Source organism: Chiloscyllium punctatum, chromosome 40, assembly GCF_047496795.1.
Source record: "Chiloscyllium punctatum isolate Juve2018m chromosome 40, sChiPun1.3, whole genome shotgun sequence".
In the NCBI taxonomy this organism is placed as follows: Eukaryota; Metazoa; Chordata; class Chondrichthyes; order Orectolobiformes; family Hemiscylliidae; genus Chiloscyllium; species Chiloscyllium punctatum.
Genome location: NC_092778.1, coordinates 45,982,580 through 46,002,644, shown reverse-complemented (window position 1 = coordinate 46,002,644; position 20,065 = coordinate 45,982,580). Strand labels below are relative to the sequence as shown.

Sequence of the window (20,065 nt, the reverse complement as noted above, 5' to 3'; positions counted from 1 at the left end):
CTCTTGCTCTAAATCTCCATTGAACTACCTCCAATGCCTTTACTGTCTTCCTTAAATAAGGAGACCAAAACTGCACACAATATTTGAGATGTGGTCTTAAACATGCCCTGTATAATTTAAGCATGACTTTCTTGTTTTTATATTCAATTCCTCTCAAAATAAAGGATAGCATCCCATTAGCTTTCATAATTACATGCTGTACATGCACACAAACTTCTTGTGAATCATACACTCAAACACTTAAATCAAACTGCACCTCAGAATTCTGCAGTCATTCTCAACTTACACAGTACTCTGCTTTTTCATTTTTCCTGCCAAAGTGAAGAACTTTACATTTTCCTACATTTTACTTAATCTGCCAGATTAATCTGCACTCAAACTATCTATAGCTATCTACAACATCTTTGTATCTTCTTCACAACATACTTTCCTCCCCATCTGCAATTTTAACTGTTAAGTCTTCACATCCCTCATCTAAGTCATTGAAGTAAGTTATAAAATGTTGAGGCCCTGACACAGATCCCAACAGACTCCATTTGGCATCTCCTGATAAATACATTTTCTGCATGTTGTCTGTTATCTGCCAGCCAGACAATCAGGAATAGGCTAAAGGAAACCTGAAAGAACTGTAGATGCTGTAAATCAGAAACAAAAACAGAATTTGCTGAGTTCTGAGGAAGGGTCACTGGACTGTTAACTCTGATTTCTCTTCACAGATGCTTTCAGACCTGCTTAGCTTTTCCAACAACTTCTGAATCCATCTATGCATTTTAAGTATACACAAGGATTCTGCCCCCACAGCTCTCTATGGCAAGGTGTTCTAAAGACGCACAACCCTCTCAGAGAAGAAATTCCTCCTTATCTTGGTCTTAAATTGGCATATTTTATTCTGAGACAATGCCTTCCAATCCTAGACTCTCCCATGGGTGGAAACATCTTCTGAGCATTTACCCTGTTAAGCCCCTTAAGAATTTTATGTGTTTCAATGAGATTGTCTTTTATTCTTCTAATCTTTAGTGAGTAGAAACCAACTTGCTTAGCCTATCCTTTTATCCATGCTAAAATGCTATGCCAACACAATGCACTTCTATTTTCAGCAATAACCCATACTATGGACTGTGCCAAGTATAGCAAGTCTACAGGGTCCCCTCTGTCCACGTTTCTCCTTCAAAGAACTTCAAGAAATTGGCTAATTTTTTTTTCAAAAAACCATGTTGACCCATCCTGATTATCTTGAGCTTTCCTAACATGCAACTTATAACATCTTCCAAGCTGTCAATTCAACTACCCTGTCACTTATTGTTTTCTGCCTCCCTGTTCTTGAATAAAGGGGTTATATTCATTATTTCCCAGTCCAATTGAGCCTTTCCTGAATCTGAGGAATTTTGGGAAAAATCGTACTAATGCATCTGCAAATTCATTAGCCAGTTATTTTAAGATTGTAGGCTGAAGTTCATCTGGACCCAGAGATTTGTCAGGTCACAACTCCATCAACTCAGCACTGCTTCCCACATGATAGTAATTTCATTAAGTTCCTCTCTCCCTTTTAACTCCTGATTTATAACTATTACCAATTTTTTTAAGCTTTGTAGTGAAGACAGAAGTGAAATATCTTTCATTTCATCTACCATTTCTTTATTAGCTACCAGTAATTTAATATTCTCATTCTTTAGGGGAATAACACTCCCTTTATTTATTCTTTTCCTTTTTAAATGCCTTTAGAAACTCTTACTATCTGTTTTTACTTTTCTTGCTGGCATCCTCTCATGCTTTAAGTTCTTGCTTCTGATTAATTTTTAAATCATTCTCTGCCTTTTTTTATATTCTGACCAAGTGACACTCATCTTTGCACATTGATATTTTTTTCTTTCTGGTTGAGGTTTTCCCTAACATCTTTAGGTTAACGATAGGTGACGGATCCCCCCTTTACAGATTTTCTTTATGGTACAAATATACCTATTTTATGTATTCTGCAATATTCCCATAATTGTCTGTCAATGTGCTTTTATTGATCTATCCCCTAACCTAGTATGCCAGCTCACTCATCAAGCTTAGCTTTCATGTCTGCATTGTTGCCCTTATATATTGTATTGAATGACACAAAGATGTATTGTGTGCTGAATCAGTTCTTTTCTCCAGGCAACATACCTGGTTTTTATTGTCTTCATCTCAATATTATATCAAGAACTTAAGTACATTATATGGATCCTTGTTTTTTGGGTTTCTGTCCCTTGGGCCAGTTCACAGTGGTTTCAAGCAAAACTTAACAGGAAGGGAAATTCATATATAGACCTACAAAATTTGCTCCACACACATACTGCAATGTAGCTTGCCTTCATTTTCACCCTTCACTCTTGTGGCTGCTATCCAGTCATTCAAATGAACCCAGGGAAAGCTGAGAGCTGACATCGTCAGGACAAAGGGCCTTTTGTCATGGCAGCCTTTTGCCAGGTCTCAGATAGGGACATTAGCCAAAGAGAAGGAATGGGTGGTGGGGATGTGACAGTTGCAGGAGGATTTGTGGAGGGAATAGGAGACTGCATGACAAAGAAGGTATAAAATCTGCAAGGCAGAGAAGTAGGCTGCGATGGTTTGGGGAAGAATGAGGGAGGGAGGTGGTTATTAGAGGGTTGTGGAAAAATAGAAGATTTGCATGGGTGGAGGTGGAGGGAGGCTGCAAAGGAGAGAGAACAGTTTTAAACCTTTTAACAAAGTACTCATTTACCTGGGATCCAAAATAAATCTTCAAATCATTGACATAATAAATTCATTGAAAATTAACATGGAATATCTTTTTTAGGATGACAGATGAGAACTCAAAAGTACTCAAAGGACTTTGTTAACTTCTAACTCCAAATGTATGTTTAAGACAAAGTTTGGGAGAAGATTTGTAGCTCGGGTGCTCGTTGTTGTGGTTCTGTTCGCCGAGCTGGGAATTTGTCTTGCAGACATTTCATCCCCTGTCTAGGTGACATCCTCAGTGCATGGGAGCCTCCTGTGAAGCGCTCCTGTGATGTTTCCTCCGGCATTTATAGTGCCTTGTCTCTGCCGCTTCCGGTTGTCAGTTCCAGCTGTCCGCTGCAGTGGCCAGTATATTGGGTCCAGGTCAATGTGTTTGTTGATAGAATCTGTGGATGAGTGCCATGCCTCTAGGAATTCCCTGGCTGTTCTCTGTTTGGCTTGCCCAAAAATGAGGAAGAAGAACACCTATACAAGGTATTCGCCAAAAACGGATACCCGCGCAATTTCATCAACAGATGCCTAAGGGAAAGACAACGGAACGAGGACATGCCGCAACCCAAAGGACTAGCCACACTACCTTACATCAGGAGCATTTCCGAACTGACAGCCAAACTATTGCAACCACTAGGACTCATAACAGCACACAAACCAACAGCTACTCTCAGACAACAACTCACCAGAACGAAGGACCCGATACCCAACATGAGCAAAACCAATGTAGTGTACAAAATCCCATGCAAGGACTGCACAAAACACTACATAGGACAAACAGGAAGACAGCTAACGATCCGCATCCATGAACACCAACTAGTCACGAAACGACACCACCAGCTATCCTTAGTAGCCACACACGCAGATGACAAGCAACATAAATTCGACTGGGACAACATTACTATTATAGGGCAAGCCAAACAGAGAACAGCCAGGGAATCCCTAGAGGCATGGCACTCATCCACAGATTCTATCAACAAACACATCGACCTGGACCCAATATACCGGCCACTGCAGCGGACAGCTGGAACTGACAACCGGAAGTAGCACAGACAAGCCACTATAAATGCCGGAGGAAACATCACAGAAGCGCTTCACAGGAGGCTCCCATGCACTGAGGATGTCACCTAGACAGGGGACGAAACGTTTGCAACATAAATTCCCAGCTTGGCGAACAGAACCACAACAACAAGCACCCGAGCTACAAATCTTCTACCAAACTTTGAATATGGAAAGTGTATTTAGTTTCTTTTGTATATAAAAGTATGTGTCAATGTATTTTGGAAAAAAATTTTGTTAACTTTTGCCTGATGTCTTTTACGAGTTTAAATTCTGTCATGCCCAGAAAATGAATGCTTTCATTGTGTGCTGTGGCTTGTAAGTTAAGTGGAGAGTTGATATTTATTCAAGATTTTGATGAATTATCCTAAAGCAGTTTCTGTGTAGATCCAAATACTCCATAGCTCATACACAACTACAGAAGATGTTGTTACTATGTTACTATCACTTAACAAATGAGTTAGGGAGAAACGAAAGTTTTTTTTAAAATCACACATCAAGGAATTCAACATTGTAGCTCCCCAAGTTGCAGAAAGCTAAGGAAATAATTTATGTAAGACCACAGTTTTCACTTGTAGTCATGCACATTACACAGAACATACAGTACAAACAGGGCATTTGACCCAATGGATCCATACAATCTCCCATCCTTCTTTCTCTCAACTTATCAAGATCTCCTTCTATTCCATTATGTCTATCTGGCTTCCCTTTGAATACATCGAGGCTGTTTACCTCAACCATTCCCAGTAGATTCACATTCTTATCACAGTATTATATGTCAAAACAAATTTGTGTTTAACAAAAAGGACACAGACTTTCTCGATAGCTCTTTATCGTATAAGGGCATTGCCTGATATGATACTGAACCAAGAATAGCCCCAGGTGAGATCCTAGGTTGTTGCAGAGCTTCTTGACCAGATGCATTGATTATTAGAATTCTCCATCACAATTTTGAACCATGAAGGACTAGTCACCAAAGCAGATAGCTTGTAAGAAAAGTCTAACTTCAATTCCCTGGAATTGCTCTAAATTGGCCAACATCAGCTGGAGTCTTTGCTCACATTGACCTGAAAGTTCCAAGACTAAGGAAAAAATGCAATCGGTTGGGTAATCACTATCCAAGGAAGCCTGTGTGGGCATTACCAGAGGGCAGGTTCAGGATGATGTGTGATATATACATGTTGGTATAGCTCTAGAGATAGGGCGTACACTGAGACAGTGGCATCTTGATTGGCACTGGGCATCTTTCCTGAGAACGAAGGAGCACAGCTGGTTTTTATACACTAAATGATGTCAAAAATGAACACATAATTGGCTATTCTAAATGAACACAGAATAGCTAAGAAATGTAAAAGGGAAGTTAATTTATTTTTGGCATTCTTTTCTAAAGTTGACAGAGGCTCCTAAAAATGTTGCTTATGGTAATGCAGCTGTTTAAGTTGGCATGCTGTAACTGGACATTTTCATATCAGAGCATGCTGAGAAACATAAGCTGAGGGGTGAATCAAAGATCTTTGAGACATATCTTGGGTTGGTACAGTTCACAGAGTGCAATACCTGCTGACTGAAGTATGTGGAAGAGTAAGTCAAATGAACAAATACAAACTTGCTGTGTTGATGTAAATGGTGCCAAAGGAAGTATAGATATTGTAAGCTTGGCTCAGGAAAATACAAAACATTGAAAGGATTCATAACAACAGTTCCAGAAAAGTGCATAATTTAGGTCCTACTATCCAGTGCATAGTGATCACATTACGTCTATAGAATGGAGGCACTGTGAGGAAACGGAAGGCTCATGGTTTACTCAGTCAAACAGGTTCCAAGTTCCATCTTCCCCTTCCCAACAATTACATTCTTGTCAGCTGAGGGCCAGATCTGTGCCAAATCCCATAGCACATAAAGTTCTTCCAAAAAGAACAAAAATGCAATAATTGGTTTTAATTATAAGTTATTTCTCTATTACTGCATCTGGAGAAAGTTCAATCAAGCATCAAGATGGTAATTCAGAGTCCCTAGACGATCCAGCAATTCCAGGGAATTAAAGTTAGACTTTTATTACAAGCTATCTGCTTTGGTGACTAGTCCTTCATGGTTCAAAATTGTGATGGAGAATTCTAATAATCAATGCATCTGGTCAAGAAGCTCTGCAACAACCTAGGATCTCACCTGGGGCTATTCTCGGTTCAGTATCATATCAGGCAATGCCCTTACACAATCAAAAGCTATCGAGAAAGTCTGTGTCCTTTTTGTTAAACACAAATTTGTTTTGGCATATGATACTGTGATAAGAATGTGAATTACTGGGAATGGTTGTGATGAATAGCGCAGATGTATTCAAAGGGAAGCCAGGTAAACATAATAATGTGACAATTGAATGTATACAGTAAAATGAACATCTAGATAGACCCCATAAGGTGCACTGTGAGGGGATGTGGTAAAGCATGGACAGGGAGTTATACAGCAGCGGGGTTCATCCATGGTCAGGAGCTCACAGGCTTCAACAGGAGGACAGTCAAGATCCTGTTGTAATCGGAGATAACCTTCTTCGTTGTCCCCTACACCTCCAATTTTAATGTCATCTGCAAACTTACTAACTATACCTCTTATACTCACATCCAAATCATGACAAAAAGTAATGGTCCCAGCACTGATCCTTGTGGCACTCTACTGCTCAAAGGTCTCCAGTCTGAAAAACAACCCTTTCCCACCATCCTCTGTCTTCTACCTTTGAGCCAGTTCTGTATCCAAATGGCTCATGTTCCCTGTATTCCATGCAATCTGACCTTGCTAACCAGTCTCCCATGGGGAACCTTGTCGAACACCTTATTGAAGTCTATATAGATCATGTCCACCACTCTGACCTCATCAATCCTCTTTGTTACTTCTTCAAAAAACTCAATCAAGTTTGTGAAATATGATTTCCCACGCACAAAGCCATGTTGACTATCCCTAATCAGTCCTTGCCTTTCCAAATACATGAACATCCTGTCCCTCAGGATTCCCTCCAACAACTTGCCCACCACTGACGTCAGGCTCACTGGTCTATAGTTCCCTGGCTTGTCCATACCACCTTTGGCAGTGGCACTAACAGTGGCACCACGTTTGCCAACCTCCAGTCTTCCGGCACCTCATCAGTGACTATCGATGATACAAATATTTCAGCAAGGGGCCCAGCAATCACTTCCCCAGCTTCCCACAGAGTTCTAGGATACACCTGATCAGGTCCTGGGATTTATCCACTTTTATACGTTTCAAGACATCCAGCACTTCCTCCTCTGTAATATGAACATTTCTCAAGGTGTCACCATCTATTTCCCTACATTCTATACCTTTCATGTCCTTTTTCACAGTAAACACTGAGGCAAAATACTCGTTTAGTATCTCCCCCATCTCCTGCGGTTCCACACGAAGGCCGCTTTGCTGATCTTTGAGGGTCCCTATTCCCTCCCTAGTTACCCTTTTGTCCTTAATGTATTTGTAAAAACCCTTTGGATTCTCCTTAACTCTATTTGCCAAAGCTCTCACATGTCCCCTTTTTGCCCTCTTGATTTCCCTCTTAAGTATACTTCTACTGCCTTTATACTCTAAGGATTCATTTGATCTATTGTGTCTATACCTGATTGATGCTTCCTTCCTTTTCTTAATCAACCCTCAGCAGCTTTAGTCATCCAACATCACGTATCCCTTTATCTATCCACAATCAGCTTTTGAAAGTTTTTGCCTAATACCGACTAAATTAGCCTTCCTCAAATTTAGAACTTCAACTTTTAGATTTGGTCTATCCTTTTCCATTACTATTTTAAAACTTATAGAATTATGATCGCTGGCCCCAAAGAGCTCCCCTACTGACACTTCAGTCACCTGCCCTGCCTTATTTCCTAAGAGTAAGGTTAAGTTTTGCACCTTCTCTGGTAGGTACATCCACATATTGAATCAGAAAATATTCTTGTACACACTTAACAAATTCTTCTCCACCTAAACCCTTAACACTATGGCAGTCCCAGTCAATATTTGGAAAGTTAAAATCCCCTACCATAACCATCCTATTATTCTTACAGATAACTGACATCTCCTTACAAATCTGTTTCTCAGTTTCCCTCTGACTATTAGGGGGTCTTTAATACAATCCCAATAAGGTAATCATCCCTTTCTTATTTCTAAGTTCAATGCAAATAACTTCTCTGGATGTATTTCTGGGAATATTCTCCCTGAGTATAGCTGTAATGCTATCCTTTATCATAAGACTATAAGAAATAGAGTGGAAGGCCATTTGGCCCATCGAGTCCACTCCGCCATTCAATCATGGCTGATGGGCAATTCAACGCCACTTACCCACACTCTCCCCATATCCCTTGAGTCCTTGCAAGATTAAGAATTTATCAATCTTTGCCTTGAAGACAGTTAACATCCCGGCCTCCACTGCTCTCCGTGGCAATGAATTCCACAGGGCCACCACTCTCTGGCTGAAGAAATGTCTTCTCATTTCCATTCTAAATTGACGCCCTCTAATTCTAAGGCTATGCCCATGGGTCCTAGTCTCCCCGCCTGACGGAAACAATTTCCCAGCATCCACTCTTTCTAAGCCATGCATTATCTTGTAAGTTTCTATTAGATTTCCCCTCAACCTTCTAAACTCTAATGAATACAATCCCCGGATCCTCAGCCATTTATCGTATGTTAGGCTTACCCTTCCAGGGATCATCCATGTGAATCTCCGCTGGACACACTTCAGTGCCAGTATGTCCTTCCTGAGGTGTGGGGCCCAAAGCTGGACACAGTATTCTAAATGGGGCCTAACTAGAGCTTTATAAAGTCTCAGTAGCACATCGCTGCTTTTCCATTCTCTTGCGATAAATGACAACGTTATATTTGCTTTCTTAACCACGGACTCAACCTACAAGTCAACCTTTAGAGAATCCTGTACTAGCACTCCCAGATCCCTTTGTACTTTGGCTTTATGAACTTTCTCACCGTTTATAAAATAGTCCACGCCTGTGTTCTTTTTTCCAAAGTGCAAGATCTCACATTTGCTCACATTGAATTTCATCAGCCATTCCTTGGACCATTCTCCTAAACTGTCTAAATCTTTCTGTAGCCTCCCCACCTTCTCAGAACTACCTGCCTATCCACCTAACTTTGTATCATTGGCAAATTTCGCCAGAATGCCCCCAGTCTCTTCGTCCACTCCCCCTCCTCTCTTGCCTCCCTTTCTGTCCTTCCTGCAGCATTTGTATCCTGGAACATAAATTTTTTTTTAGATTAGATTAGATTACTTACAGTGTGGAAACAGGCCCTTCGGCCCAACAAGTCCACACCGCCCCGCCGAAGCGCAACCCACCCATACCCCTACATCTACCCCTTACCTAACACTACCGGCAATTTAGTATGGCCAATTCACCTGACCTGCACATCTTTGGAGTGTGGGAGGAAACCGGAGCACCCGGAGGAAACCCACGCAGACACGGGGAGAATGTGCAAACTCCACACAGAGAGTCGCCTGAGGTGGGAATTGAACCCGGGTCTCTGGCGCTGTGAGGCAGCAGTGCTAACCACTGTGCCACCGTGCCGCCCACGCTGCCAGTCCTGCCCATCCATGAGCTATGGTTCCGTAATTACTATGATATCCCAGTCACATGTTCCTAACCATGCCCTGAGTTCATCTGCCTTCCCTGTTAGGCCTCTTGCATTGAAATGGATGCAGTTTAATTTATTGGTCCTACCTTGTTCTCTGCTTTGTCCCTGCCTGCCCTGACTGTTTGACTCGCCTCTTTTCTCAACTGTATCTGTCTCAGATTGATCTCTTTCCTCACTATCTCCCTGGGTCTGAACCCCCACCTTAATAGTTTAAATCCTCCTGAGCAGCTCTAGCAGATTTCCCTGCCAGTATGTTAGTCCCCTTCCAATTCAGGTGCAATCTGTCCTTCTTGTACAGGTCACTTCAACCCCAGAAGAGATTCCAATGATCCAAAAATGTGAATTCTTCTCCCATACACCAGTTCCTCAGTCATGCATTCATCTGCTCTATCCTCCTATTCCTGCCCTCAGTAGCTCGCAGCACCGGGAGTAAGCCAGATATTAATACTCACGAGGATCTCCTTTTTAAATTCCTGCCTAACTCTCTATATTCTCCCTTCAGAATCTCATCCTTTTGCTTTCCTACGTCATTGGTTGCAATGCGTACAATGACCTCCTGCTGGTCCCTCTCCCACTTGAGAACATTCTGCACCCTCTCTGAGACACCCTTGATCTTGGCATCAGGGAGGCAACACCTCATTCTGATTTTTCACTGCTGGCCACAGAAACATCTATCTGTGTCTCGGACTAGAGGGTCCCCTATCACAATCGATCACTTGGAACCTGATATACTCCTCATTGCATTAAAGCCAGTCTCAATAACAGAAACTTGGCTGTTCGTGCTACATTCCCCTGGTAATCCATCACCCCCTACATTTTCCAAAACAGCATACTTTTTTGAAATGGGGATAGCCACAGAAGACTCCTGTGATACCAGCCTACCTCTCTTACCTTTCCTAGAGTTAACCCATCTATGTGACTGTATCTGCAACTTTTCTCCCTTCCTATAACTTCCATCCATCACACCCCCTTGCTCTTATATTCCTTATTGCCTCTAACTGTCTCTCCAACCAATCCATTCACTCTGATAGGATTCACAACCAACAGTATTTATTGCAGATATAATCCTCAGTAACACGTAAACTCTCCCTGAACTCCCACATCCGACAAAAAGAGTATATCACTCCACTAAAGGCCATTTTTGCTTTTTCCAATCTACAGACCCAGAGAATAGCACTGTCTTATTACTCTACAAAACACAGCTCCAAGCTAACTTAATATTATGGCATATATTTTTAAGTTTAATCAAGAGACATATCTCAATAAAACATATAATCAAGAAAGAACCCACTCTACTCACTATTGCAGACTTTCTGTAAGGCCACACTTAAAAATATTTACTTATCTGTTCCTGTGCTATGATCTCTCCCAAACAGGTTCCTCCAAGATTAGTTGTGAACTTCATTGTTTGCTCATTTTCCCAGACGCACTCCAATGTCCAGCGATACATGAATTCAAACAGCAATGGCAGTAGCTGCGCAGGTTCACTGCTCTGTCAGTTAGCAGTGTGGGTTTCTTTTTTTGCCTCTGTGTCTCTCCTGCACTGACCTCACCATGTACTGCCTTTGTTTGTTCCTCTCCCTTTTAAAAGTGCTGTTGTTTTGACATTTTTTTCTCCAAAGTTCCAAAACAATGCAACAGCATATAAAACAGTAATTGCTGCTCTTGCAATTTGAGGAAATTACCTCCAACAACTAAAATACCTCAAAAAAGAGCAGCCTGTTACATTCTGAAATTTTTCCCCTCCTCCATCTTGGATTACCCAAAATTGGATTATCACTCAGATCCTAGCTAAAAATCACACAACACCAGCTTATAGTCCAACAGGTTTATATGGAAGCATTGGCTCTTAGACCACTGCCCCTTCATCAGGTAGTTATGGAGTATAAGATTGTAAGATACAGAATTTAAAGTATAGCAAAAGGTTACAGTCTGATGTAACTAAACTCACTTCTTGCTAAATCCCATTGGGTGGCTAAAACAAAAATCTGCATATGCTTTTCAGCAAGAATTAAACAAAAGGAAAAAGAGAGCATATAAAATTCAACCTTTAGAAAGAGATTGTTTTTAATCGCTTCTTTCAACTTTACAGTGCATATACAGCAAGTGACAAACTGTAGAACAGGATTAATAAGTAAATTTGAAATTCTTATCAGGTCAGGCAACATCTTCAGACAGAGGAGCAGAGTTAATGTTTTGGGTTAATGAGTTGATGACAGAGTTCTGATGAAAGGTCATCAACTTGAAATATTGGACTGAATCTTACCAAAAATTGGTTAAGTGTTATTTTTGTTGAATTTCATGGAAGTTTGTCTCCGTGGGGCCTAACAAGCTGTCTCATGCTTTTCTCCCAAACCCACCTCATTAACTAGGCATCTCATGTCGACGCTAACTGGATTTGCTCGCTTGCCACAGGCAGAAGTACTTGCCACTACCAGGATATCCAGAGATCCCTGGCTCTAGGTGGCCAGCTGTGCACCCTGTCAAATGCTGATAGTCTCTTGATGCCCTTCGTCATCAACTTAGTGGCACAGCAGACACAATCACCTCTCACAACACTTAGGTGGACCGGTCGTTACTTTCTTGCACATACATTCCTACACTGATTACTTTTTAAGCACCAGGCACACAGCTTCTCTATCCTTAGCCACATTACATCTTACAATCCTCTAAGTCATTGCTACTCTTTCCCCTATGTTCACTGTGGCCAAGGAACTTATCATTTTTCAATGTGGGACCATCATACAGTTCAAACAGTTCCAAATATTAATATTATTATTATTCACTCAATACCAAAAGCATACAGAAATCAAACAACTAGGTGATTCTTGATAGGAGTGAGAGAGACAGAGTAGTTGTCATGGGGGACTTCAACTTTCCAAATATTGACTGGGAACACTATAGTATGAGTACTATAGATGGATCAGTTTTTGTTCAGTGTGTGCAGGAAAACTTCCTAACACAGTATGTAGACAGGCCAACAAGGGCAAAGTCACACTAGATTTGGTACTGGGTAATGAACCCGGCCAAGTGTTAGACTTGGAAGTAGGTGAGCACTTTGGTGATAGCGATCACAATTCTGTTATGTTTACTTTAGTGATAGAAAGGGATAGGTGTATACCACTGGGCAAGAGTTACAGCTGGGGGAAAGGCACTTACAATGTGATTAGGCAAGATTTAGGAAGCATAGAATGGAGGAGGAAACTGCAGGGAATGGGCACATTAGAAATGTGGAGCTTATTCAAGGATAAGCTCCTGTATATCCTGGATAAGTATGCACCTGTCAGGCAGGGAGGAAGCTGTAGAGCATGGGAGCCGTGTTTTATGAAGGAAGTGGGTCTCTGGTCAAGAGGAAGAAGGCTTATGTTAGGATGAGATGTGAAGGCTCAGTCAGGGCACTTGAGGGTTACAAGGTAGCCAGGAAAGACCTAAACAGAGAGCTCAGAAGAGCGAGGAGGAGACATGAGAAGTTGTTGGCGGATAGGATCATGGTAAACCTTAAGGCTTTTTATAGGTATTTAAGGAATAAAAGAATGACGAGAGTAAGATTAGGGCCAATCAAGGATAGTAGTGGGAAGTTGTGTGTGGAGTCAGAGGAGATAGGGGAAGCACTAAATGAATATTTTTCGACAGTATTCACTCTAGAAAATGACAATGTTGTCGAGGAGAATACTGAGATACAGGCTACTAGACTAGATGAGATTGAGGTTCACAAGGAAGAGGTATTAGAAATCCTGCAGAGTGTGAAAATAGATAAGTCCCCTGGGCCGGATGGGATGTATCCTAGGATCCTCTGGGAAGCCAGTAGGAGATTGCCGAGCCTTTGGCATTGATCTTTAAATTGTCATTGTCTACAGGAATAGCGCCAGAAGACCGGAGGATAGCAAATGTGGTTCCCCTGTTCAAGAAGGGGAGTAGAGACAACCCTGGTAATTATAGACCAGTGAGCCTTACTTCAGTTTTTGGTAAAGTGTTAGAAAAGGTTATAAGAGATAGGATTTATAATCATCTAGAAAAGAATAATTTGATTAGAGATAGTCAGCACAGTTTTGTGAAGGGTAGGTCGTGACTCACAAACCTTATTGAGTTCTTTGAGAAGGTGATCAAACAGGTAGATGAGAGTAAATCAGTTGATGTGGTAAATCGGTATATATGGATTTCAGCAAGGCGTTCGATATGGTTCCCCATTGTTGAAAATGTGGCTATTCTAGAAAATGTGGAGGAATAAGATTGTGGGAGATATAGCAGTTTGGATCAGTAATTGGCTTGCTGAAAGAGACAGAGGGTGGTGGTTGATGGGAAACGTTCATCCTGGAGTCCAGTTACTAGCGGTTTACTGCAAGGGTCGGTGTTAGGTCTACTGCTGTTCGTCATTTTTATAAACGATCTGGATCAGGGCGTACAAGGGTGAGTTAGTAAATTTGCAGATGACACTAAGGTCGGTGGAGTTGTGGATAGTGATGAAGGATGTTGTAGGTTACGGACAGACATAGATAAGCTGCAGAAGCTGGGCTGAGAGGTGGCAAATGGAGTTTAATGCGGACAAGTGTGAGGTATTTCACTTTGGTCGGAGTAACTGGAATGCAAAGTACTGGGCTAATGGTAAGATTCTTGGTAGTGTAGATGAGCAGAGAGATCTCAGTGTCCATGTACATAGATCCTTGAAAGTTGCCACCCAGGTTGACAGGGTTGTTAAGAAGGCATACAGTCTTTTAGCTTTTATTAATAGAGGGATCGAGTTCTGGAACCATGAGGTTATGCTGCTGCTGTATAAAACTCTGGTGCGGCCACACTTGGAGTATTGTGTACAGTTCCGGTCACCGCATTACAAGAAGGATGTGGAAGCTTTGGAAAGGGTGCAGAGGAGATTTACTAGGATGTTGCCTGGTATGGAGGGAAGGTCTTATGAGGAAAGGCTGAGGGACTTGAGGCTGTTTTCGTTAGAGAGACAAAGGTTGAGAAGTGACTTAATAGAGACATATAAGATAATCAGAGGGTTAGAGAGGGTGGACAGGGAGACCCTTTTTCCAAGAATGGTGACGGCGAGCACGAGGGGGCATAGTTTTAAATTGAGGGGTGATAGATATAGGACAGATTAGATTACATTACAGTGTGGAAACAGGCCCTTCGGCCCAACAAGTCCACACCAACCCGCCAAAGCGTAACCCACCCATACCCCTCCATTTACCCCTTACCTAACACTACGGGCAATTTAGCACGGCCAATTCATCTGACCTGCACATCTTTGGACTGTGGGAGGAAACAAGAGCACCCGGAGGAAACCCACGCAGACACGGGGAGAACATGCAAACTCCACACAGTCAGTCGCCTGAGGTAGGAATTGAACCCGGGTCTCTGGCGCTGTGAGACAGCAGTGCTAACCACTGTGCCACCATGCTGCCCACCAGATGTCAGAGGTAGTTTCTTTACTCAGAGAGTAGTAAAGGTATGGAATGCTTTAAGTACATTTAAGTCGTCACTAGACAAGCATATGGACGTACATGGAATAGTATAGGTTAGATGGGCTTCAGATTGGTATGACAGGTCGGCGTAACATCGAGGGCCAAATGGCCTGTACTGCGTTGTAATGTTCTATGTTCTAACTCGAAGCTGCATTTACCCCTCAGACAGAAACTACCTGCTTGCATGTCGAAGACTAACAATTTTACAGTAAATGAATGCACACTATGTTCCGCTGTTAGCTATTGGAACCAGGTGTCATCAACTGGAACAGTCTGGCTTGTAGTGCCTGATGCTACTGTGCTTTATTGTGCAGAAGTTGATGTTCCTCCTACTCAAAGTCCTCATCTTACTCCTCGGAAGACTGCTCACATTTCGCAGCTCATGAGTCTTCACCTCATCGCCTCTTTGCCTGCTCCAGTTAACAACAGCACAATATGCTGGGATTATGTAGTTCACCCAGTCCAGACTGTAAGGAGCCCCCAGACCAATCCAAGCAGTATCTTTAAGTAGCCTTTCACTTGCTCCATCATGGCCTTGATTGAAGTGTTGTGAAAATGTGTGTGAACTATACCTTTTAAGAGAGTAAAAGCTAGCAGTGACAGCACCAAGTGTTCTCAATAAGGCACAATGTAACATGTGCTCCTGCTACTGGAGTAGCTGGTTGCCTGGAAATTACAAAAAAAAAGATTCGAAATAAACCAATCAGTTTAAATTATTCCCCCAAAAAATAACAATTTCCAATCAAATTTGAATTGAGTATATTGACAATCTTAAAAGTCAGTGACACAATGCGATGTTCTGGGGTATAAGACCAGAGAAAAATTGAACAGTTGAGAGGAGACTGCCTGAAAAATAGCTCTCTTAAAAGTACCTTTTTCGATCAGTAACCTGTGAAGCAGAATCCCTAAGAAGAAAATAAGACACAGCAAGATCCAAATAGAAGAACTGAAAGCTGCCTGGTTTTGAGAGAAGTGCTGTTTTGAAAATCTTAATTGGGAGTTTTATCGGACTAGTATTATAGAAGGGAAGGTAAAAGATAGGTTAAAAGTTGTTAGTTAATTATTCTCTGTTATACTTTAAGAAATACATTTGTTAATTTTTTACTTTAAATAGTTCTTAGCCAGTTGAATTTTTACACATTACTGCACGGGATAAATCTTTTCTGTGTTGCTAGTTTTAAATTAAGCAGGGGAGTTTACCCTGTGTTGTAACAGAAGAAAGAGCTACATTATATCTATGCATGGCCTCTGTAATTGGATTGTACTACAGAGTCGACAGACATAGTTGTTGTCTCCCTTTGTCCCTCAGCGATTTACCTTGTAAGGCATTTGGCCAAGTGCAGTAAGAACTTATTAGTTCTCAAGGATTTAGGCCCTTACCTGGAAAAGCAGCTATGTTGCTGAATCCCACAGCCCAGGTTGCAGTACTGAACTTTGACATTGGATCTTATTCTGATATCACAAGGAGACAGTCAGAGATTACAAATGTGGCATGAGCACTGAGATCTTGTCCTCGCAACTCCACGTCAGCCACTCAAAGCATACTTGTATATAAGAGCATGTTGCATTATTCGCAAAGATCAACAGAAGAAGGAATCAGTTCTGTGCAGATTATGAGGTCTTGAAATATGGCCCACAAGTGATCATTTTAAGGACAATGATGATTATTTTTGGTTCACAGAGATGTCTATCTTCAATGTGCAATGACAAATGAAGCTTGTAACCAACATTTGCACCCACACAGTTATACACTGCATATGCTTCACATTGTGCTTTACATGCACAATGCTATGATTACTAATGATTTCAAGCTGTATACTGCATGATTGATGCAATTCCCCTTAAAGGGCCTCCTGTGCTCAGACGTTGAGCCCACGTTTTGGGCCAAAGACTGCCACTGACTCCACCCACTCTGAATGTAGTCACAGTCAGTTTCCCACATTCAGGAGCCAAGAAATTGTGGAAAGCGACACAGATATGTGGACCAGCATGAGTCCGAGGCTCAGCCTAGTCACCAGGTCCCTCCCACAAACCTCCATACTCTTTCTATCTGGCTCTCTCTAGACAGCTTATTATGAGTGATCTCCCATATATTTCCATCCTCCACCTGAAGTTAAGACTGCAAAGCTTATGCATATGCTTGAGCCTCAGCATTACAGTTTACTCCTGCCTACCATCGTGATGCACACTCCCCCCATCAAGGCCACTATGCTGGTGACATCTATAAGCCCCACTCCTGCAGCATTCCATGCACTATTCCATCCACTATTGGCTTGCCCCTTGTAAAAATCCTCTTCAGCATCCTTATCATGCCAGCATCCTGGATTACTACTTCCAAGCCCCCAGTGCTGAATTCCCCCACTTCTCTGCTACAATAGTATCTCTGATACCTGATAATCCCTCTCCCTTCTTTGACATTCAATGAGCTGACACCCGGGACTGACTAACCGACTGGTAACTCCTGACCACTCTCCATACAGATCCCTGACAAACCACTAATTCCCTGACTGCTTGCTCTGGACCTGCCAGACAGTGACCCATTCCTCAAATTGCAGTGGAACACAGACCCTGACTGCCTCAAGCATATGACTTACTGTGCCCAAGACTCTGGGCTGTGGACTAATGGAAGTGGACATTACCCTTGACTGACAGTAGTGGGATCACCTGACCGATGGCAGCCTCTCTTGACTTAACTGAGGATTTCTCCCCATCGACTTTGAAACGTTGCTGTTTGGTTGACATTCATGAAGAGTGTTTACATTAAAGGCTGTTGGCACATGCTGTATGTGTATGATTGACATAGCACTTTACTCTAAGCAACATGTCCACCCTCTTGACTGATGACTGCTGACAACTATGACAAGCTGTCTTGGCTTCATGTCTGCATTAAACAACTAGACAAGACGTAAGTACTAAGAGCCTTTAAGGTCTGGCTGAGTGTGTACTTTCCCCACAGCCATGCAAGTGTTTTCCTTTCAAGTGTTTTTCTAAATTCTTTTCAAAATTAATCTCGATTCTGCTTCCACTACTCTTGTAGGCTGTGCATGCATAACCGCACCTACTTGCTGCATAAGTAAATTCTTCTCATCTTCTCACTGATCCTTTTTCCATTACCTTCAGCTTTCCCCTCCAAGCAACACATCGTTTTTTGTTGAATTATATCGCTATTACTTTACAGTCACTGGGTTAAAATTTTGGAACTCCCTTTCTAACAACACTGAGGGACTTTAACAGCTCAAGAAGGAAATTTACCATCACCTTCTTGAGGGCAATTAGGGATGGACAATAAAAGTGGCCTAACTAACGGTGCCCACATCCCATGGAGAACTTATAAAAAGAAATTGTTAATTTATGTCTGTAGATTACTAAACCTCCCAGCAGTGGAAACTGAGCCTGTTTCCTATCCACATCTTATCCGCTGCAGTCCAAGGGAAAGAGGTCTTGGTTTGAAGTTTGACTCTCACCTCCCCAACCTCTCCCCTCTACAGGAGATCAGACTTCATTCTGGTTGTCCTCTATACCTCACCCATTCAAACCATGTCAACAGGATACTCCTTCAGCTGGCACTTGTCCAACTGCTGCACATCTATTGTTCTTCACACCTCTTTCAGCCTTGCCCGTATCACATATGCACAATGCTGGTTTATCACCTTTCATATCAACCATCATTTTTGCTTTTGGATTGGCAGTTGGATTTAGAGTGGGATGTCCTTGCTACCTTTAAGCAACCCCATTTATCCACATTAGAGACTGGTACCAATATGCACTGGCTTGCCTGAACAAGTGGCTGGGTTTTTCTGTGGCAAATAAATCCTGAAGACTTGCGCTCTTAGAGTCATAGAGTCATAGTGATGTACAGCACCAGATCCTTTGGTCCAACTCATCCATGCTGACTAGATATTCCAAATTAATCTAGTCCCATTTGCCAGCACTTGGCCCATATCCCTCTAAACCCTTCCTATTCATAAACCCATCCAGATGCCTTTTAGATGTTGTCATTGTAACATCCTCCACTACTTCCCCTGGCAGCTCATTCCATACATGCACACCTCTGCATGAAAAAGAAGCCCCTTAGGACCCTTTTAAATCTTTCCCCTCTCACCCTAAACTTATGCCCTCTCATCTGGACTCTCCCAACCCATGGAAAAGACATTGTCTATTTACCCTATCCATGCCCCTTATAAACCTCTGTAGGGTCACCCCTCAGCCTCCGACGCTCCAGGGAAAACAGCTCAAGCTGATTCAGCCTCTCCCTCTAGCTCAAACCCTCCAATTTTGGCAAATTCCTTGTAAATCTTTTCTGAACCATTTCAAACTTCACAACATCTTTCTTCTAGCTCAATGACATGAGAACTATCTATTGAACTCACCTAGCTCCCCAAAATGCATCTACAGTCTTTAAAAAAAAAGTGCTTAGAACAAATTTGAAAGAACTTTAAACAAATACAAGTTGGACTGAGGTTTGAAGAATAGAGTTTATGGTGAATAATGAATAGAAAACTTAAGGATCACAGATTAGTTCTCAATCCAATAACATTACCAACTATGGTTATACAAGTACAAACAGCAACCTATACCCTGCATTTTCTTTCTCAGGTCATATATAAGGGAATTCAGTGCAGAAGACAAAACATATCGTCTCAGCAAAAAGAAAAAAAAGAAAAAAAATGAACTTTGGCACTTTGAGCAACAGTAGGATTTTAATCACATCCTTTGGTGTTTAAAGATCTTGGAACTATTACACTGGCCAATTAACCCTACCTGTACCAAAGTGTTTTCAAAACACTTTTAGCTGCGCATCTGTAAAATCTTATGTTTTGTCAATTTGTTTGGTAACTATAAAGTAAAACTGAACAATGTTAAAAATAACAACTCAGAATGTTTGTAGGATTTTTTAAAAAGTGCAATCTTTATTTTGAGATGATGCATCCTGTTAGACTCAAAAGGGTTAAACAGATGTGTTTGGAAAGCTAGAGAGGAACATCTGATACTAATGAATCCAGGCTGTAGTCTCTTCCGACACATTCCCTCTGGTTTCCTGTTGAATTTCATATCTTAGCCTTCCCTATTTTTTTAATGGGGGGGTTATTTGGCTCACGTTTTCCCTCTTTTCCTTTTTTTCTTAGTTTTCAAATTTGTCTTCAACAATCTCTTTGTTTCATTTCCAAAGAGTAAAG

General features: G+C 41.7%; 1 protein-coding gene across 1 annotated transcript in view; it reads right to left on the bottom strand.

Moving 5' to 3' along the window:
- The window catches only part of LOC140464566 (cytohesin-3), an 88,831-nt gene extending 72,487 nt beyond the window's left edge, over positions 1-16,344 (bottom strand). The window contains exon 1 of the mRNA XM_072559803.1: positions 16,269-16,344. Coding sequence (XP_072415904.1) covers positions 16,269-16,329 — 61 coding nt within the window. The 5' untranslated portion in view covers positions 16,330-16,344. The remainder of the gene's footprint in view (positions 1-16,268) is intronic.
- Positions 16,345-20,065: the final 3,721 nt, after the last annotated feature.